At 53.3% G+C, this 22,214-nt stretch overlaps 1 protein-coding gene across 2 annotated transcripts in view; it reads left to right on the top strand.

Moving 5' to 3' along the window:
• Positions 1–2,978: 2,978 nt before the first annotated feature.
• The window catches only part of TRIM67 (tripartite motif containing 67), a 30,440-nt gene continuing 11,204 nt past the window's right edge, over positions 2,979–22,214 (top strand). For both annotated transcript variants that reach the window (XM_084756302.1, XM_084756301.1), the window contains exons 1-4: positions 2,979–4,037; positions 17,482–17,577; positions 19,184–19,306; positions 21,390–21,500. In XM_084756302.1, coding sequence (XP_084612428.1) covers positions 3,027–4,037; positions 17,482–17,577; positions 19,184–19,306; positions 21,390–21,500 — 1,341 coding nt within the window. In that variant the 5' untranslated portion in view covers positions 2,979–3,026. The remainder of the gene's footprint in view (positions 4,038–17,481; positions 17,578–19,183; positions 19,307–21,389; positions 21,501–22,214) is intronic.

Here is a 22,214-nt window from a genome sequence, read left to right as displayed (position 1 = left end):
TGAGTTCAATTCCCAGCAACCACATGGTCGCCCACAACCATCTATAATGTGATCTGGTGCCCTCTTCTGCCCTGCAGGTGTACATGCAGGCAGATCACTGTGTACATAATAGTAAATAAATAAAATCTTTAATAAAAAATAAACAAATAAAGGCCTGTGCTACCACCTTACGGCTGAAAGGGTTTTTTTTAAAAGGTTCTTTTTAAAAAATATTTTATTAATTTGTTCATATTACATCTCAATTGTTAGCCCATCCCTTGCATCCTCCCATTCCTCCCTCCCTCCTGCTTTCCCCTTACTCCCCTCCCCTATGACTGTGGCTGAGGGGGATCTCCTCCCCCTGTATATGCTCATAGGGTATCAAGTCTCTTCTTGATTGCCTGCTATCCTTTCTTTGAGTGCCTCTAGGCCTCCCCATCAAGGGAACATGGTCAAAAATGGGCCACCAGAGTTCATGTGAAAGTCAGTCCCTACTCTCCACTCAACGGTGGAGACTGTCCTGTCCATCGGCTAGATCTGGGTAGGGGTTTGAAGTTTACTTCCCGTATTGTCCTTGGCTGGCGATAGACAAGGTTCTTAAAGAGCCTTCAGTAGCCAATGCTGTGCTTTCCTAGGCTTTGGGTTCGATGGTGACTTTCTGCAGGGTTTTCCAATGTACTGTGACAAGGCTAGGTGACAAAAAAAAAAAAAAAAGACTAGGTGACAGAGGCTTCATCTAGAGAGCAGTTGAGGGCATCAGGACAGGGCTGCCCTGATCCCTACCTGGGAACAGCACTGCTTCCCAAGGAGCAACTGTGGCAGGGCTCCTGTGACGAGATGTCTGTTATTTAGCAGGGGCTTACCCTTCAACATGGAGCCCTCCCTGGTCCTGTAAGCTTAGAAAGCACTCCCTGGCATCCACGGGAGCAATTTTGCTCGCACACTCAAGTGTTATTATAGTATTTTCAAGAGTAGGCCAGTGGAAACAAGCTGCAGGACCCAAGGGAGTCCTGTGAAGATTTGGGCTTCATTGGGATGTATTGCCATGCCCTCCCTCCCGACCTCCCTCCCGCCACAGGCAGGCCAAGGCAGCTGTCTGTCTGTTGCTTCGTTCTCTCCCGCTGACAAATGCTGCCAGTGGCTTGGCCCCCGCCCCTCCCCGCCCTGCCCCCCCCCGCCCCCCCCCCGATGCCACGGTTGCTGTTTTTGTTTGTTTTTATCCGGCAGAGTCTTACTATGCAACCCAGACTTGCTGGGAAATTACTATGCAGCCCAAGCTGGGCTTGAACTCACAGCAATCCTGCTTCGGTCTCCCAAATGCTAGAATTCACAAGCATGAGCCGCCACACTGGCTGACACATTCTTTTTTAATGTACAGTTTCCCTTTCTTTTCCAAGCCAGAGTGAATCCCACAGGAAGAGAGGGCCGCGTGGCCCGCCTTTAGCTCCACGCGCTCTTCCCTGCCCAGCGGGGTCTTCCCTTTCTGGTCCCGCCGTAAGCTCCACGCCCAGCCCGCCCTTGCTTTCTCTGAGCAGCTCGTACTATCGGCGTGGCGGAGAGGAACAGCAGGGCGGACGGCGGCGGGAAGAGCCCAGCAGACAGGCGCGCGGGCGGCGACATTGCAGGAAGCTCCCATTCATAAAGCAAACACCTGCTCGCTGCCTCTAGTCTTTCCCCACCCGCGAGCAGCCTGGGGAGGTTGTATTTGGCAACCTTCACGGTGTCCCCGCCAAGTCCTCGCCGCCGCTCCCAGCCTCAACGTCCACGACTAGCCTCGGTAGAACCGAGGGGACAAAAAGGCTTGCGGAGCGGTGCGTAAATCAAACCTCGCCCTTTGGCGAGAGGCTGTCCGACATTTTGTGCCTTGAAAGCTTTTGCGGGGGAAATAGATTTAGGAAGCGACTGTCGCGCTGTGCTGGGGGGGGGGGAGGCTTCTCCAAGCGACTGCCCTTTTAGGGGCTGCTGTTTACGCTTTCATGGTGGCCGGGAGTGGGCAGGGCGGGAGTCCGCCAGGGGAGCTCTGGCAGGCGGGGCGGGGCGCCGTGATAATTCACCACGCTGTCTCCATCCGAATCACGAGCTGCTCTCCACAATGATCCTCCCTGCGAAGCCCTCCGACCGGCCCCTGACTGCCAGCAGCGAGAGGCGAGCCCTCATTCGCTGAGCTGACGCCTGGCTCCCCGCCCCCCGCCCCGTTACTCTCGCTCTGGAAATTACAACTCCTGGGCGCACGGCGCGGCGGGCGCGGGAGGCGGCGGGGCCGGGAGGGGATTCCCGAGCCAGCGGGCGCTCGCCCCCCGCCCGCCGCTGCAGCTTGGTGCGGCCAAGGTCAGGGGCGCCGCAGGAACCGGAGCAGGCGAAGCGAGCCGGGGACGCGGGTTAATACCGGCCTGCGAGGAGGCAGCTGCGAGAACAGCAAGCGGGGAGCGGGACGACGGAGCCCTCCGGGCTGGGGGATGCCGAGGTGGCCAGGGCAGCACCGCGGTGCGCACCGGGAACTGGTGCGGACTCCTTCTCCACGCGCTCACGGGCGCTGTCCGCCGTCTGGTGTGCTGAACCAACCCTGGCCCTGCCGCTATTGCTCCTGCCAAGAGCTGGGTAGGGGCGGGGCTCCTGCTCTCAGAAGGAGCAGGGTAGCCGCGCTGCAGAGCCCGGCTCAGTAGCCTAGCTGACAGCATCCGGTCACTGGTCCTTCGTGGAGTGGAGGCACGAGGTACCCGGACGGCGCCGTGGCTGCTGATTCATCACCCAGGCAACCTCGGAGTCCACCGCGAGGGCTGCTGGCCACCTTCAGACGCTTGCCTCTAGTGGGGAGCCTCGCCCTCAGGAGGTGAGGATCCCTCCCTTCTCTGGCGGCCAAGCGTCTTAGGGCGGTGGCCTGAGGACAGAGAGGGGCGTGCCCCCCGCGGGTGAAGACAGCATGCTGGTGTAATACCCATGCCTCTAGTCTCAACAGCGCTGACCTCGCCCGCCCCGCTGCGCTTGGCTTCCTAGCCTTGACTATTATTCTTCGCTGGTCCCGAGCGGCTCCGGCCCCGGGCGCGGCGATGGAGGAGGAGCTGAAGTGCCCGGTGTGCGGATCCCTGTTCCGGGAGCCTATCATCCTGCCCTGCTCTCACAATGTCTGCTTGCCTTGCGCCCGCACCATCGCGGTTCAGACCCCGGACGGCGAGCAGCACCTGCCCCCACCACTCCTTCTTTCGCGGGGTGCCGCTGCCGCCGCGCCCCCTCCGGATCAGGACGCAGCCGCCGGCGCGACTTGCGGAGGCGCCGGAGCTACCACAGCTGGAGGCCTAGGCGGCGGGGCGGCCGGTGGCGGTGGCGGGGACCACGCGGACAAGCTGAGCTTGTACAGCGAGACTGACAGCGGCTATGGCTCCTACACCCCCAGTCTCAAGTCCCCCAATGGAGTCCGCGTGCTGCCGATGGTGCCTGCGCCCCCGGGCTCTTCTGCCGCCGCGGCCCGGGGCGCCGCCTGTTCCTCGCTCTGTTCATCTTCCAGCTCCATCACCTGTCCGCAGTGCCACCGCAGCGCCTCTCTGGATCACCGCGGCCTGCGAGGCTTCCAGCGCAACCGGCTGCTGGAGGGCATCGTGCAGAGGTACCAGCAGGGCCGTGGGGTTGCTGCAGGGGCGTCTGCAGCCCCGGCGGTGGCCATCTGCCAGCTGTGCGACCGCACCCCACCGGAGCCGGCAGCCACTCTCTGCGAGCAATGCGATGTGCTCTACTGCGCCACCTGCCAGCTCAAGTGCCACCCGTCCCGGGGCCCCTTCGCTAAGCATAGGCTAGTTCAGCCGCCGCCGCCGCCAACACCCCCAGAGGCTACTCCCGCTTCAGGCGGCCCGTCCACCGCGTCCAGTGCAGGAGGATGCAGGAGCCCAGGGGGTGCGGGGGCTAGCGCTCCGCGAAAGTTCCCCACATGCCCCGACCACGAAATGGAGAACTACAGCATGTACTGCGTGAGCTGCCGGAGCCCCGTGTGCTACCTGTGCCTGGAGGAAGACAGGCACGGCAAGCACGAGGTGAAGCCGCTGGGAGCAACGTGGAAGCAGCACAAGGTGAGCGAGCGCTGGCTGTGCAGGGATGCCAGCCTGGGCAGAAGTCAAGAGATTCTCCAGACCACTTCCCGGGAAACTGCCAGAGGGTAGGCCTGAGGGCCAAACAAGGAATCACTCCATCCACCCGTCCTTCCATCCGTCCATCCATCCACTCATCCATCCATCCATCCATCCACCCGGGCATCAATCCATCAATCCACCCATCCATCCATCCATGTGTTCATCTTTCCATCCATCCATCCGTCCATCCATCCATCCACCCATCCATCCACTTGTTCATCTTTCCATCCATCCGTCCGTCTGTCCATCCATCCATCTGTCCATCCATCCATCCATCATCCATCTTCCCATCCATCCATCCATCCATCCATCCATCCACCCGGGCATCCATCCATCAATCCACCCATCCATCCATCCATGTGCTCATCTTTCCATCCATCCATCCGTCCATCTGTCCATCCATCCATCCATCATCCATCTTCCCATCCATCCATCCATCCGTCCATCCATCCATCCACCCATCCATCCACTTGTTCATCTTTCCATGCATTCGGCTATTCATCCACTCATGTTCCGATCTTCCCTCCACCTATGCACCTATGCCTCACACGGGCATGCATGCATCTGTGTACCCATCAGTACGTTCATGGATCCTTGCATCCATGTGTTCTTCCATGCATGCATGCATCCATCCATCCATCCAAGGATCCCAGCAGTCACTCCATGTCCAATGCTCAGTGGATGAGGTACTCTGCCTCTGGTTGTTGGATTGCTGGGTTATGGAAGTGAGTTACTTGTTAAGTTTCCTTTCTGAGGCAAAGGGTTGTTGCCAAAGCACAGAACCTGCTTCTGCTCTCATTGAACATGTAAGGCATCAGAGCTCCCTTCCTCCTTCTAAATGAGAAACAGGAGTTTAAAGTGAAACTGTGACCGGCTGGCCATAGAAACCCTTGGCAGTGCCCCTGCTCAAGCACCCTGGAGCACCAGGTGCTCACCTTGTACCACATAGCCTCTGTCAGCTTCACCTCACTGAGCAGACAAGATTTTTTTCCTTTTCAGCTTCCAGATTTCAATCCCCCCTTTAATTAGTTTCCAGCAAAGTCTATGCCCAGAATTCCTCTCAGCCTGTAGAAAAGAGGTGATGTCTCTTGGGCTATGCAAGAGCTTTTGGGTGTGTGTCCTTCAGAGAAAGGGATGCGGTTCCCCCAGGCTCCTTCTCTTGCCTGCAGCTCTGCTACGGAAAGTGTGGAGGAGTGGCAGACCAAGTTGTGCGAAGAGACCAAGCGCATCTGCCTACAGCCCCTCCCCCGCACTGGCCTGGGGTAGTGCCACTTTTAGCTACGTACACCTGGCACTTTGCTCTTTCCTCTGACACGAGGGGAGAGGAAAAGCCGTGACAACCTGCCTGGACCCTTCACCAGCCCTCAAGGCAGGGTCAGGTCAGTTCTGCACCTGACATTCCGTCCCGTAGCCTTGTTTGACAAGCCTCAATGCCTCCTAACAGGCCGGTTAGAGTCACTTGCTCATGGACCCTTAAAGAGGCTGTGTTTCACGCATCCCTCCTTCAGAAACCGACCCTGGAGGATGTAAGAGGTGCCCAGACTTTCCAACGAGAAATACTGCATGCATTTGGATAGAGTGGAGCCATAGGAAAATAAGGCAGCTGGCCAAAGTACTTCACCACACAAACTACAAACAGCCCAGAGCCACCAGACAGAGAGTTCATCTGTGTGGAACACATGGTTACTTTATATACTTACAGCTGTTACAATAAGCACATGTTGCTATGATAGTTTAATACCTGGAGGAGTTTTTTGATTACTTATTTATTTTTGTCTCATGTGCACTGGTATTTTGCCTGTATGTATGCCTGTGTGTGAGTGTCAGATCCCCTGGAACTGGAGCTATAGACAGGTGTGAGCCGCCATGTGGTTGCTGGGAATTGAACTCAGGTCCTCTGGAAGAGCAGCCAGTGCTCTTAACCACTGAGCCACCTCTCCAGCCCCTTGGAGGAGATTCAGATCCTCTTTTACTGATTGGGTAGTTCTGGCTGGCATTGAACTCATAACAATCCTCTTTCTCAGCCTCCCAAATGCTGGGGTTATAGACGGAAACCATAACACACAAATGTACTTTTAAATGAAAAAAAAAAAAAAGTAAGTAGAGAGCCTTTTGAATTAGACCTTGGAGTAGAAAACCTGTTCAGGACAGAACACTCTCCACAGTAGAGTGGAGAGTGGGATATTACTTTCTCACATACTCTGGTGCCTCACCTTTGACCATGTCCCCTGGACGGGGAGACCTGGTGGCAATCAGAGGAAGGACAGCAGGTTACCAAGAAGAGACTTGATACCCTATGATCATATAGAGGGGGAGTTAATCCCCCTCAGGAACAGTCATAGGGGAGGGGAATAAGGGGAAATTGGGAGGGAGGGAAGAATGGGAGGATACAAGGGATGGGATAACCATTGAGATGTAACAAGAATAAATTAATAAAGGAGGAAAAAAAAAAGAAAGAAAACCTGTTCAATGCCCTAGAGCAGAGACTCTCAGCAGTGCCACTGTGAGCTCTCACCACAGCCCCTCCCCCCCACCCCCCGGCACTCTGAAGGGGTTGCTCCACATCTGGAGACCCTGCAGTGGTGCAGCCCCTGCTGTGAACTACACCCCTGCAGAGAAGCCCTGCTCTAGGGTCCCACGGCCTTGGTTCCACATCTCAGCTTTGCTTAAGCTGCCTTAACTGTGAACCCATGGGAAGCGGCATCTAGTTTGGATTCTTGTGGGAAGGGGTAAGGATGATTCTCTGTGCGTAGCCCCCAGAGTGGTACTCAAGCAGTTTAAGTGTTAATTGCTATTTTATGGCACTTGTGCTTAACCCATGAATTTGCAGAAGGCTGCAGGGCAGCAGCAGCCTGCTCTTTCAGCCCCTTGTCCTGGAGAAAGCAGCAGCTGGTGACTGTAGATATAATTTTCTCGATTTATTTCCGTTTTCTTTAATTGTTATGTTTCTTAAACTTACATCTATAGCTGGGCGGTGGTGGCGCACACCTTTAATCCCAGCACTTGGGAGGCAGAGGCAGAGGCAGGTGGATCACTGTGAGTTCGAGGCCAGCCTGGTCTACAAAGCAGGTCTAGGACAGCCAAGAGAAATCCTGTCTAAAAAAAAAAAAAAGCGGTGTACCGGTGTGCGCTTGTGCATGCACTGGTGCGAGTGTGTTGCTATGAGGCCAGCTTTTAGGAGTTGGCTTTCTCCTTCCACCAACTGGGTTCCTTGGACGGACCTAGGTTGGGTTGTCAAGCTTGGTACCAAGTGTGTTTACTCACCAAAACATTTCCCATCCCATTGGTCTTCATGTGCTTCTTTCCAATTTTTGTTTCATTCATTTTATTGAGTTTATGTGCCTGTGGTGCTATCTGTGTGTGCACATGTGCATGTGTACACACCTGCGCATGCCCTTGTAGAGGGCAGAAGTTCATGTCCAGTGTCTTCCTCCACTGATGTCCACCTTACATTCCAGGACAAGGTCTCTCACTGAATGAAGTTTACCGATGATGAGCCAAGATGGCTGGTCACTGAGTCCCTGGGCTCCTCCTGTCTCTGCCTGCCTGTCACCGGGATCACAGGCATGTGGTGATCCCATACGCAGCCTGTCTGGGTTTGGGGACGTTGACTGGGCAGCAGATTCTTTCCTCATCTCTTTTGGGTATTGATTTTACTTTAATGCCTGAGAACCTTTGTCCAGGATGACTGTCCCCAATACACATTCTGTTGTAGGTTGCATGGTAGTGAGTGTAGCTGCCTTTCCTGTTTGAGTCTTGAGTAGACAGCGTTTTATAAATTAAGAAATCTGGCATGGAGAGGTGGCTCAGCAGTTCAGACTACCTGTTGTTCTCGCAGAGGAGCAGAAGGAAGTTGGTTTAGTGGGTAGGAACTCATTGTCTTTATAGAGGATCAGAGTTTGGTTCCCAGCATCTACAGGATGTGGTCTTCAGCTCCAGGGAACCCACTGCCCTCTTCTGGCTTTCTCAGTGACGTGTGTGTGTGTGTGTGTGTGTGTGTGTGTGTGTGTGTGTGTGTGGACTGAGGTTTGATCACCAGCAGTAAGCATAAAAAACAGCCATGGCGGTCTGCACCTTATCTCAGCCCTGGGGGCGACTGGAAGACAGAGACAGGAAGATCCCAGGGGCTCCCTGATCAGCCAGCCCAGGCTACTTGGAAAGCTCTAGGCTAGTGAAAGAACTTGTACACACACCCAGACACACCCAGACACACCCAGACACACACACACACACACACACACACACACACACACACACACACACCCCTCCACCACCTGCATGCATACACAAATGCAGATATACCCTTCCTTGTGTGCCTATATACACAAACACACAAAGAGTCCAAAACAGAGCAAAGGGCTGGAGACATGGGTTTGTGAAGTCATGAAGATTTGAACTCAGATCTTCAGCAAATGTACGGCAGCATACGCCTGTAATCTCTGCACTAGGAAAGTAAGCATATGCCTGTAATCTTTGCACTAGGAAGGTGGAGTTGGGAGGTCCCGGGGCTGGTTTGCCTGTTAGCCAAGTCAACCCAGTTAATTCCGGACTCTATGCCCCACAAAAGTAACATGGAGCACAGACAGTCAAGGAAGACGTCCAGTGTTGACCTCTGGCCTCCACACACATTTTCATACACATATACACACCCACGTGAAAACGCACACACTTCCTTGTATTAAGCAAAGCAACATAGAAATCTTCCTCGGGGCTGGAGGGGGGGGATGTGGAGAGAACACAGCTGACACAGTTTCCGGCTTTGACGCTGGGCGTGAGACCAGCAGGTGCACAGTGGGAGGGAGGGCTGCTCTAGAATAAACCAGAACCTTCGCTTCAGACTCCGCACTGTAGTGTGAGTTCCTCAGCAAGCCTGAGAGTCTCGGGCTCTTTCCGGTTCTTGCCTAAACAGAACCCACACCCCAGCCTCGGTGGGCTGCGGGCGGCGTGTCCCCAAGCTTCCGAGGCTGGAGATGCCTTCCGCGCATCTGATTAGTGGTTCTCAAGCAAGGAGACATTAGGTGACACTGAGACCGGCTGATTCTCACCTTTTAAAAGTAGTGTGGGAACCTGCAGGTCTTGTCTAAACACATTTTTATATGATTCTCCTGGAAGCGGATTAACCCTCGCAAAGGACTCCTGATGCGAAGGCGTTCTCAGGAGGCATTCTTTAGTCTACCGGTAGCAGCAGCAGCAGCGCTTTACCCTGCACCACCACCCCACTACAACGAAAGGTGGAAGTCCCTTGTGGGTTGCAGCGCTTCCTGGCCTGTGTGAGAGTCCTGCTTCAGGGCAGCCAGCGCCCTGCCTGAAAACATTAGGTGTGACGGGTGCAGTGGTGCAGGCCTGTGACCCCAGTTCTCCAGAATTCAAGCCAGCCTGGGCTATACAGAGAGGAGAGAGAGAGAGAGAGAGAGAGAGAGAGAGAGAGAGAGAGAGAGAGAGAGAGAGAGAGAGAGAGATCCCATAATTAAACTATCCTCAGCTGGCATAATCTCACCATTGCCAGAGCACACATAAGGCAGATAGTCTGCTGCTGTGGACAATCTGATGCAGCCCCACAGCCCACACCTGGATAAAAACAAAAACATATTTACATAACAGGGCTTCTCCATGTAGCCTTGGCTGTGCTGGACTCGCTTTGTAGACCAGGCTGGCCTCGAACTCACAGAGATCCACCTGCCTCTGCCTCTCCAAGTGCTGGGAGGCGGGAAGCCACCAAACCCGGCTTCATAACTGGGGTTTTAAAGACACCAAAGTTCTCACTAGAAGGACCATCCCAGGCAATTCAGGGTTAGGCATCAGGCAGACTTTGTTAGAACAGCTACGCTTGTTGACCTTGACCTTTGACCACCGATGTCTACTTTTGGAGGGATCGAGTGGTGCAGTAGATGCTAGGTTGCCTATGAAACCGAAACACGTCAGGGCCCGGCCTTTTCAGAAGAACACCTTTTGACCTGGCTGTTGGTAGTGCAGCCCGCATTTCTGCACAGTTCCCTGTCCTGGGAACTAGATGGACAGGGCCCAGTGAGCCCCGGTCCAGTCAGGATCTGTGTTTCAGAAATCTTAATGGGGCTGCATTTGGGGCTCTGAAGCTCTGGGTTTGTGACTGTCACTACAGGTCACATGAGAAGAATGTCCTTTGAAAATGGACTCCTCGCAGCTGGGCTTCTGGGAGTTTTGACCCCATATTCAGCTGGCTCTGGGTGCTGGGGGTAGCTAGGAGTTCAGGACCTTCTGGTTGGGAGAGGGTGGGCTGCCGCTGCTAGGCTGTGGGAGGGCCTGGGGTGGGGTGGGGTGGGGGTGCTCCTGCACCAGTGACTTCTGTTGCTGCCTTCTTGGGATTGAAAGGGAATTGGCTTGCTGATGGTGCTTGGGTTTCCTTTCATTTGCATCTCAGCTGTCCTAGAAAGCAGTGGAGAATAAGCTTCACCCTCACCCGAGAAGATAACAAATGCTAAAAGTCTCAAAAGTCACATCCCCAGTGGAAGGTCAGAAAAGCCCTGCAGTGGAGAAGTCCAATCCCTCTGCCCCACTTAGAGCCCCACCTGCAAAGTCCTTTACCACACAAACTGTGGAAAGCCGGAGTCTCTTGTGTGTCCCAGGCTGACCTCAAGCTGTTGCTGAGGATGACCTTGAACACTTGATCCTCCTGCCTCCACCTCTGAGTGCTGGAATGACAGGTCTGGGCCATCACAGCTGCCTTTTGGGGTGGGAGGCTTGAGCCCAGGTTTTTGTGCTGCTGGGCAGACATGGTTCCAACTCGGCTGCAGCTCGTTAGCTTTATTTTCTAGTCAACTATTTCTGAACGTATAAGCCACAGCCTTGTCACTTTCAGTCAAGGGAACTTGGGGCTTAGTAAGCTTGAATAGCAAGTCATAAAACAGGTCTGTTTAAAAATGGCCCGTCAAGCCGTGCGGTGGCTACACACCTTTCGTCTCAGCACTCAGGAGGCAGAGGCAGGCAGATGAGGCCAGCCTGGTCGACAAAGCAAGTCTAGGACAGCCAAGGCCACACAGATAAACCCTGTCTTGGGAAAACAAAAACAAAAACAAAAACAAAAACAAAAAAAGAGCTTGCCTAATTAATTAATTAATTTTTTTTTGCTCTGACAGAGGACCAGAGCTTGGTTCCCAGCATTTCCATCCCGTGGCTCCCAAACATCGGTCACGCCAGCTCTTCTGCCCTCCTTGGGCACTCACACTCACTTGCACATAAACACACTCAGAAACGTACACTACACATTAAACATGACAGTCATAATCGCCATCCATTTAAAAAAAAAATCAGGTCAGGCCTGTGCTAGGCAAGTACTTGGGCTTAACCCAGCCCCCAATCTTTGATCCTAGTTGGTTAGGTAATGTCTACAAAACTAGGAGATTAATGAAATGTGATTAACTAGGAAGGTTTCCTAGAGGGAGAACGAAGCCCCGTTGTCACTGCAGATCAGCGCCATCTGGATGCTTGCTTAGGCACCGAGCAGTGAGTCCACACAGCTACCAGCCGCTGCCTGACTTGAGCGGAGCTGATTGTAGCTCTTCACCGTCACGCCCTTCTCTGAGGAGGGTCTGTGATACAATCCGTCCATGAGAGAGTTGTGACCTCCCTTCGATGCTTCAGGAGTTGTCATCTTCCCTCTGCACAGGGCCAGGGAGGGAGGTGGCTCCGTCAGTGATGTGCTCACATTGCAAGGGACAGCCTGAATTTAATCCGCAGAATCCACATCAAAAGCTGGCACGGGGGCTCCTTTGTAATCCTAGCAGTCGTGAGGTGGGAGGCTGACATACACAGGTCCCTTAGCCAGCCTAGTCCGGACAAAGGAGACTGTCTCAAAGAAAAAGAGTGGAAGGAAGGTGCCTGAAGAATGACACCCAAGGTTGTCCTCTGACTTCTACAAATGAGCGCGCACACACACACACACACACACAGAGAGAGAGAGAGAGAGAGAGAGAGAGAGAGAGAGAGAGAGAGAGAAAGAGAGAGAGAGAGAGAGAGAGAGAGAGAGAGAGAGAGAGAGAGTTTAAAATAAAATAAATTAGTAAACACTGCCCAGCCTCTGCCCTCCAGTGGCTCCCATGATCCCACCGCTCTCTGTCTGTCACCCACCTGCATGTGCACATGCACACACGCACGTGTCCTACCTGTGTCTCTGCTCCTGGCCCCTGTCTGCACACACTGCTGTACGTCTGCCCACGCCCTGTCCACACACTGCTGTACGTCTGACCACGGGCACCGCAGACATCTCCCCACCTCTGCTTAGGTTCTTGCTTCAGCATCCCTGCTGCTGTCCAGTGGGCAGAACTCCTTTTTCTTCCACCTTCAAGTCCCAAGTCCCTTGTGTGTATGTGTGTGTGTGTGTGTGTGTGTGTGTGTGTGTGTGTGTGTGTGTGTACATGCAGGTGGGTGCCAGAAGAGCGTGTCAGGTTCCTTGGAGCAAGAGTTATAGACGGTCGTGAGCCATCCTACGAGGGTGCTAGTAACAGAGCTCTGGACCTCTGGAAGAACAGCAGGCGCTCTTAATGGCGGAGCCATCTCTCCAGCCCTGTGGTGTGTATTTCCAACAAGGTCAATCTGGCCTTGTTTGTGAGCAATAAAGAACAGGAAGCGTAGTTAGAGGCTAGAAGGAGGGGAACTGAGAGGCAAGCCCTTGCTTTTGTGTTTGTCTGTGCTGGGATGCTCTCAGCATCCCGTGCGAGCGCTTTGCCGTCTGCTGTCCTGTTGTAACAGTGTCGCCTGCCCTGTCTGCACATTCCTCTTCTACATGCATCTCCCGTCTTTCCTGGGTCCCAGTGGCATGGATATCAGGTTATTTGGCATTGCCTTGTGCTCCTCAGGCAGGCAGTTCTGTTTTCCCTTGTGTTGTGGTCAGGGTAACACCACACAGCCCCATTTGCCCGGCCATGTTCCATATCTGTAGCTTACTAGAACTCACCTACTGGCAGAGTACCTGGTGTTGATATGCTGATGCAAATCCGAGTTATTAAAATATGACATTGTGTCTTCTAATGAAAAATGAGAAAAATTGAGTTATTAGCCATCCTTTTCCCACCTGGAACTTATAAAAGCACCTGCAGACAGCGGGGGAGACTGATGGGACAGAGGGACCAAGGGGCCACATGGAAGGGGCATCTGTCTTGAGAGGGAAAGACAGATTGATCTTTATCCCCATTTAAATGTCACTGGAGAGCTATAGGCAGGGTGGCGCACGCCTTTAATCCCAGCACTCAGGAGGCGGAGGCGAACTGAGAGACGAACTGAGAGAAATTCTCACTAGTCGGTGTTGTCACGGAAGCCGGTCTGCTACAGTTTCCGAGGCCTGATCCAAGTGGGTGTTTGGGTTTTGAGAGAACCAAGACTTGAGGTATCCTAACCATAGACAGCTCGTCTTGGTTTTAGGACGCTAAAACTAAAAGCTGCCTGGTCCCAAAGATGCTGCTTTGGTTTTGGGTTGAGGAGGACCTTGCCTGGCTCGGCTTGGCATGTGGCCTAGCTACATGACAAAGGTTGAGAGTCTGTTTTTGGGTTTGTGCCCTCCACTGCCCCCCTCCCTGCCAGGCTTGTTCCTGTCTGGTGGGGTGTGACCTGAGCTACTACCTGGCCTGCAGCTGTGACTTGGGCTTGTTTCCTCGTTGCTTTCCCACCGGTTGGATATTCTCAAGGTCTCCAATGGACATTTATACCAGAACCGGCTTTGAAAGTGGAAGTCTGTCTCAGTGAGGCTCTTACCCATGCCTGTCCGTGATGCCACGTGGCTGACCACGCCTGTCTGTGATGCCATGTGGCTGACCACGCCTGTCCGTGATGCCGCGTGGCTGACAGAGTGAGCCATCTTCATATACCACACACAGAAATAACAGCGTAATTTAAGGGTCCTGTGATTAAACAACTGGCCAGGCCTTATTATGTCTTCATACTCCCAGCACCCAGCAGGGCAGCCGGCACCCAGGAGGCCGAAAGGACCTTTATTGAGTAATGAATAAGATGTGAGCCTGGAGTGTACGCTAATGCCAATACCATAGATTACTGTTTCAGAAAAGACACTATTAACTGCTCATTGACTGGCGGAGCAGAGAGACCCACAAAGAATAGGTCACTCCAGGGGACGTGTGCGAAAAGACAAATACAACAGTCACGTTTCTTTCCAGGCACACATTTCAGAGCAGTCTGAGCTCACTGCTGGATCACCCTCCCCCACTTCCCCTTCTCCCTCCCTCTCTCCCTCTCCTCTATCTCCCTCTCCACCTCCTGCCTGCCTGCCCCCCTTCTGTCTCCCCCCCCTTCCTCCCTCCTTCTATTCCTGCCTGCCTGCCTCTGATTTCCTCCTTTTTCTGTGTCAGAAGCAATCAGCTGATCTCACAGGATGACAGAAGCCAGCTGGGAAATGCTGATGTGACTTTTCCTAGATGTGGCATGCATCTTCATGACCCAGGGAATACACTGGGTGTAAGTTTGCTGTACCAGCTTACTGGAATGCCTCACAGATCCAGGATGTGCAGAGGAAACAGGCCACAGAGACGGTGATCCTAGAATATGGTCACTTGCCATTTATATCAAACGTTGTGCACTTTTTTCTTTGCATATGCACATGTGTGTGAGGGTGTGTGCACGTGTGCATTTGTGTACATGTATGAGTACCCTTGTGTTGGGGGAGAGTGTAGATACGGAGGTCCATGCCTTGTATCCTCTTCAATGGCTCTTCACTTTGTTTTAGAGACCACGAACCGATTGATCGGGCTGGCTGGCCAATGAACTTTGCAGATCTGGCTTCATGCCCCGACCCTAGCCCCAGCACCAGGCTTACTTGGTTTTTACATAGGTGCTGGGCACTCAAACTCAGGTCCTCATGTTTGTACTGCAAGAACTTTATTTACTGAGCCCTGGCCCCTGACTTAACACACTGTATGCCACATGTCACAAGGAAAGCCACTGGCACTGTCATGAAACACACTGTGTGCCACATATCACAAGGAAAGCCACTGGCACTGTCATGAAGCACACTGTGTGCCACACATGACAAGGAAAGCCACCAGCACTGTCATGAAGCACACTGTGTGCCACACGTCACAAGGAAAGCTGCCGGCACGGTCATGATTATGCACGGACAAGTACTAAAGGCCGAGAGTGGTGAAGCACGCTTCCCCATCCAGGTGGTGCGGGAGAGCACACTCTCGCCTCTGCACCCTACTGTGGTGGGGCTTGGACCGGACATCTGTCATAGCTGTGCCCTTTTGTGAAAATTACAAGCATGGTGGCTTGCCCTAATTGTCATGTTCCCCTGGCTGGCTCCAGGGCCATGCCACATTCAGTAAACACCTAGACCAGTGGCTCTGAACCTTCCTAACACTGCGGCCTTTTAATACAGTTCCTCATGTTGTGGTGACTCCCCAGCCATAAAAGTATTTTTGTTGCTACTTCATTTTGCTACCATTACGAGTCATAATGTATATATATCTGTGCTTTCTGGTGGTCTTAAGTGACCAGGAAAAACCTCCCCCCCCCCCCAAAAAAAAACACGTTATGACACACAGGTTGACAACTGCTGGCCTAGACAGAGCTGTCCCAACCTCAGGTTATATTGCTGAACAAAGTGATGGAAACAGGATTGAATTCAAAGATGTGGTTCATTTGGAACTGTGTCCTCAAGTAAGTTCCTCAGCCTCTGTCAGCCTCAGGAGAGGCTGGTGTGTGTGTGTGAGTGTGTGTGTGTGTGTGTGTGTGTGTGTGTGTGTGTGTGTGTGTGTTAGTCTAAAATAGTTGTCAAGGGGCCGGGCGTAGTGGTGCACACCTTTAATCCCAGCACTTGGGAAGCAGAGGCAGGCAGATCTCTGTGAGTTCGAGGCCAGCCTGGTCTGTAAAGCAAGTCCAGGACAGCCAAGGCTACACAGAGAAACCCTGTCTCGGAAAACCAAAACCAAAACAAAACAAAAATAGTTGGCAGGGTGCCATCACTCTATAACTCAGGCTAGCATTGAACTCGTGGCTTTTCTCCTGTCTCAGCTTTCTGAGTGCTGTTTTTACAGGTGTAAACCACCATGCTCAGCTCTTTCTTTTCTTTATTTTATTTTATGTGCATTGGTGTTTTCCCTGCATGTGTGTCTGTGTGAGGGTGTTGGATCCTCTGGAACTGGAGTTACAGACAGTTGTGAGCTGCTATGTGGGTGCTGGGAATCGAACCTGGGTCCTCTGCAAAAGCAACCAGTGCTCTTAACCACTTAGCCATCTCTCCAGCTCCACTCAGCTCTTCCTTGCGTCTTGGTTCCTGTGTTGGCTCCTCCAAACACCTGCACTCAAACCTCAGAACTGGCCCCCTTCCCAGCCTGCCCTGTGACTGCTCTGCCCCACAAGTCCCTTTCAGTGGCACAAAGGGTGACTAGTCTTAGAGGCTGTTGGGCATGAGATGGCTGCTGTTGAGACCGCATGAGGAGGCTGTTAGTTCCAGTTAGCTCGCAAGTCTTTTTTGTTTGTTTGCTTGCTTGGTTTGGTTTGGCGTTTTTTGAGACAGAGTTTCTCTGTGTAACAGCCCTGACTGTCCTGGACTTGCTGTGTAGACCAGGCTGGCCTTGAACCCACAGAGATCTGCATGACTCTGCCTCCCAAGTGCTGGGGTTAAAGGTGTGTACCACCATGCCCGGCAGCTCGCTAGTCTTTAATGCAGCTTTGGGATCAGCTGACAGAGTGTGGACTAAGTGTCAATTTGACACACTTAGAATCACCAGAGGAGAGAGTGTCAGTGAGGGATTGCTTACATTTGGCCGGCTTGTAGGTATGTCTCTCTGTGTGTGGTGGTAGTGTCTTAACTAACTAATTAATTAACTAAGTCTAGTTAGCTAATTAATGTGGGAGGCTTGGTCCACTGTGGGCAGCGCCATTTCCTAGACAAGTAGTCCTGAGCTATAGAAGAGAGGAAGAGGCTGGGCCGAAAGCAAGTGGGCGTAGCTCCTTGCATTTATTTTCCGTGTGTTTAACTGTGGGTGTGGTGTTCTGAGTTCTGGCTTCCCCCACAGAAACAGGCTCTAACCTGGGATTGCCAAATGCATGCTTTCTCCCCCACACTGCTTGTTTTTGGTTATTTTATCACGGCAATAAAAGTGAAAGTAGAACAAGTTACCAGGACCTGGCTGGAAATAGGTCTGTGTTGGTCTGGACACGTGGCTCAGTGATAGAATGCCTACCTGGCATGGACAAGGTCCTCAGTTTCCCTCCCAGCCCCTCAAGAAAACAGCAGCAACACCAAAGGGAAAACAGGCACAGAGTCTGGCCTGTGAGTCCACCTGCCTCCTTTTAAGTCACGACAGGTTCTCAGTGGGACCTGTTTGGCTCTCGTGACGGGTGCAGGCGCACACTTTCCACGCTAACCAAATTCTCCATCATGTGATGTCTTTTCCAGGCCCAGCTGTCTCAGGCCTTAAATGGGGTTTCAGATAAGGCCAAAGAGGCAAAGGAGTTCCTGGTTCAGCTCAAGAACATACTGCAGCAGATCCAGGTGAGCAGACCCCGGGGCGGGCTGTCTGTCTAACACAGGAAGAAAAGGAGGGCAGGTCTTGGGATTTTCAGCAATGATTTTTTTTTTTTTTTTTAGAGGCTTGACCTGTCTGGTTGTACAGTTTTGGGAGCTGAAGGTGCCACTGTCAGTCGCTTGCGTGCTGGTGGCACCTTCTGTACTTAGACACGACAAACACTATGTCCCATACTAAGCCTGGAAAACATACAGAAATCAGCTAGTGTTGCTTCAGTGAGCTGTATGCAAGGGAGAGAGAGTGCAAGCACGCGCATACTCTCTGCACAGAGAAAGTCTGGTGCATTTGCATGATTTGCTGGAGAAAAGAACTGAGAGCCCTGAGCCTTTCTTTTTCTTTATCCTCTTCTTCCTTCCCCACCTTTCTTCATCTTTTTTTTTTTTTAATATTATTTTGGGGCTGGAGAGATGGCTCAGAGATTAAGAGCACTGGCTGCTCTTCCAGAGGTCCTGAGTTCAATTCCCAGCAACCACACAGTGGCTCATAACCATCTATAATGTGAACTGATGCCCTCTTCTAGTGTGCATGAAGGCAGAAAACTCATACACATAAAATAAATAAATTTAAAAAATATTTTATACAGGGTCTCATTACAAAGCCCAAGCTGGCCTCAGCCTCATGAGGGCTAAAATGATTGACATGTAATGCCCACTCCCGCCCAATTCCCCCGGGGCGTCTTAAGTCACAGAGCTCTGATGTTTCATGCACGCAAATGTATTCGCTTTCTCTGTATGCCACCGCAAGAGATCAGAGATGGGGCAGAGGCAGCAACAGACAGAATGGATTCAGTTCGGTGGCTGCAAGCACAAGGTCACCTGCTGGCTCCTCCCGAGGCGTCTCTGCCTGGCTTGCAGATGGCAGTTCTCTCTGTGTCCTCGTGTGATTGTCCCTCTGTGTGCATCTGTGTCCTGATTTCTTCTTATAAGGACACCAGTCAGGTTGGACTGGGGCCACCCTGATGGCCTCGTTTTAACTTCTGGCTTCAGACACAGCCACACTGTGTGGTCCTGGGACTTAAGATTCAGAACATTTCAGCTCACAGCCAGAAGTCAGAATCCACCCAGGTCCTAGAGACCTGGAAACCGAGGCACAGACTCACTCACACTATTCTGTTTGATCCCCCGCCCCCCCTTTTTTTTTTCCAAGACAGGGTTTCTCTGTGTAGCCTTTCCTGTCCTGGACTCACTTTGTAAAACCAGGCTGGCCTAGAACTCACAAGATATGCCTGCCTCTACCTCCCTGAGTGCCAGGGTTACCAGCATGGATCGCCACACCCGACTTGATTAAGTTTTTCTGATTATTAAAAAAAGCAAAGCTTGTGGTACAGAGAGTACAGAAGACAGAACTGATAAAAAGGTCACTAACATCCCTCATCTGAAGCGAGCATGCTTGTCACACACACATATGTAAATACATATACACACGTGCACATGTATATCCACACAGACACACACGCACGGCACACATGCTGCCCCCCAACTTGGAAACAGCACAAAGAGCTCTGGCAGGAGCTGTCACCTCAGGACCACAGGTGACAGACAGCATCTCCTCAGAGTTCTCTGCTTCCCCCAGGAAAACGGACTGGACTATGAAGCTTGCCTGGTCGCACAGTGCGACGCCCTGGTGGAGGCGCTGACTCGGCAGAAAGCGAAGCTGCTCACCAAGGTCACCAAAGAGAGAGAACACAAGCTGAAGGTGAGAGCTCGGTGTCCCACCCCCCACTCCCACACCCCGTCTGCACCCCGCTGCGGTGGCACCAGCCTTAAGCACTCTGTGGTCTTAGATGGGTGAGTGGATGGACGGATGTGGCCGGGAGGCTCCCAGTTGGCTGGTCCAGTTACACGCCGGAGGCAGGAGGCACTCTCAAGCGTCTCCAAAGTCAGATGGCCTGCGGCATTCTGCTGTCTCCCCTCTCCCATTTGCTCTGAACTCCTGGGTCTGCAGAGGTGGGGATGGGGGGCGTGGGGGGTGGGAGGGAGGGATGGGGAGGAAGGGAACGTCGCCCATCTTGCCCAGCAGGCGTGGACAGTGATGGACACACTCTGGCCCTGCTCAGGTCTCCAGCTGTGTCTCCTTCTCCAGACTCTGACCAGCAATGGTGTGTGAAGCCAGGTTCCGCTAAGGGACACTGGGTCCTGTCCCTTCTTTGGCAATAAGTTCCTGGCCTGGAGGCTGAGAGCGCTCTGAAGTGGTTCCTAGGAGCTCTGTTCTAGGGGTATCTGATGGAATCAGCAGACACTACTTTTTTTTTTTTTAAGAGAAGGTCTCAGGTAGTCGTGATGGCTTCAAATTTGCTACACAGCTGAGAATGACCTGCTTCCGCCTCCCACGTGCTGGGATCTTAGGCATGTGCCATTGTTCCCAGGCTTATCAGGTGCTTCGGGCATGCTAGACAAAGCCCTCTGCCAACTGAGCTACATCCCCATGTCGGGAAACACTATTTCAGTGTGTATCTGTTTGGTTCTTTCAGATAGGTGCTTGCTATGTAGTCCTTGCTGGCTGCAAATGATCAAACTCAGTGCCTGTCTCAGTCTTCCTGAGCACCGCACCTGGCTCAGGAATCAGGACTTTAAGGAGAACAGGTTGTGTGTTGGAAGAGAACCCTGTGTACTGGGGATGGGGGTGCAGACAAACCCACCGAGTTCTCCCTGATCAGTGGCAGGTCAGAGGCTGACAAGGAGCTAGCCCCACCACACAGGGACAAGGAGCTAGCCCCACCACACAAGGACAGGGAGCTAGCCCTGCCACACAGGGACAGGGAGCTAGCCCCACCACACAGGGACAGAGAGCTAGCCCCACCACACAGGGACAGGGAGCTAGCCTCACCACACAGGGACAGAGAGCTAGCCTCACCACACAGGGACAAGGAGCTAGCCCCACCACACAAGGACAGGGAGCTAGCCCTGCCACACAGGGACAGGGAGCTAGCCCCACCACACAGGGACAGAGAGCTAGCCCCACCACACAGGGACAGGGAGCTAGCCTCACCACACAGGGACAGGGAGCTAGCCCCACCACACAGGGACAGGGAGCTAGCCCTGCCACACAGGGACAGGGAGCTAGCCTCACCACACAGGGACAGAGAGCTAGCCTCACCACACAGGGACAGGGAGCTAGCCCCACCACACAGGGACAGAGAGCTAGCCTCACCACACAGGGACAGGGAGCTAGCCCCACCACACAGGGGCAGGGAGCTAGCCCCACTACACAGGGACAGGGAGCTAGCCCTGCCACACAGGGACAGGGAGCTAGCCTCACCACACAGGGAGTTGTCATTGTGCTCTTTGTGTGTGCCTGGCTGTCCAGAGCTCAGGAGGCTTTGCTGCGCTGGAGGTGGGCCCATTGCTATCCCAGTGAAGGCTGCAAAACTCAGGAGCACAATAGTGTGGTGGCTGTGGGGTGGGGCAGAGCAACACTGCCCTTCCCAGCTCAGGCACCCCACTCTCACTCTGTTGTAACCTGACATTTCCCCTCATAACCCCTCTCTCTTCCCCTCTCTCTTCCCCTCCCTCTCTCCTCCCTCCCTCTCTCTCTCTCTCTCTCTTTCTCTCTCTCTCTCCCTCCTCCCCTCTCTCTTCCTCCCTCCCTCTCTCTCTTTCCTCCCCCTCTCTCCTCTCTCTCCCTCCTCCCTGCCCTTTCCCCCCTTCTCTCTCTCCCTCCCTCCCTCCCTCTGTCTCTCTCTTTCCTCCCCTCCCTCCCTCCCTCCCTCTCTCCCTCCCTCTCTCCTCTCTCTCCCCTCCCCCTCTCTCCTCTCCCTCCCTCCCTCCCTCCACTGCAGATGGTTTGGGACCAGATCAACCACTGCACACTAAAGCTGCGCCAGTCCACGGGCCTCATGGAGTACTGCCTGGAGGTGATCAAGGAGGATGACCCCTCTGGGTTCCTGCAGGTGAGCATCCCCGGGGCCTCCTGCAGGCAGCTTCCTTCAGTTCCACCAATGCTCCCTGCTCTTCCTGAACCGGCTCCCGCTCTAGCCCCTGTCCCTCCCTGGCTGTGTGAAGCCAGAAGGCCTGGCCTGGCATCGGGGCTCTGACCCTCCCTAGCAGGGACCCTAACCCTGCATCAGCCATAAACAAGAGGTGGAAAGGTATCCATCCTCTCTAGGGACTAAACGCTGTGCTCCCGTATTCTCCCCAGGAATGGGAAAACACATTTCATGCCACATGAGCTGGACAGACTGCACAGGGAGGCCAGGGGCGGAACCAACCTTCCCCCAGAGTGGGTGCAGCCTTGTCAGGGCCACTGCTCCACCAATCAGGCTAACTTGAGGGTATGCACTCTCAGGAAGATGGTCATGTGGCAACCTACCTGAGGAAGTGATCAGTCCCATCGCTTACTCCCCAAGGAGGGTGCATGAGGGGCTGAAGTGATGCCTCAGGGTTTGAGAGCATCTGTTGCCCTTCCAGAAAGAACATCTGGGTCTGGTTCCCAACACCCACATGGTGGTTCGCAATGCTCCCTAACTCCAGTTTCAGGAGATCACGTGCCATTTCTAACTTCCTTTGACACTAGGCAAACACATAGTGTACAGACATACACGCAGGCAAAACATCCATACACATAAGATTAAAAATAAATCTAAAAGAAGAGGAGGAGGAGGAGA

This window comes from Acomys minous (genome assembly GCF_964271855.1).
Source record: "Acomys minous genome assembly, chromosome: 14".
Lineage (NCBI taxonomy): Eukaryota > Metazoa > Chordata > Mammalia > Rodentia > Muridae > Acomys > Acomys minous.
Note: the sequence above shows the minus strand (reverse complement) of the source record. Positions and strands in the feature narration are given on the sequence as shown.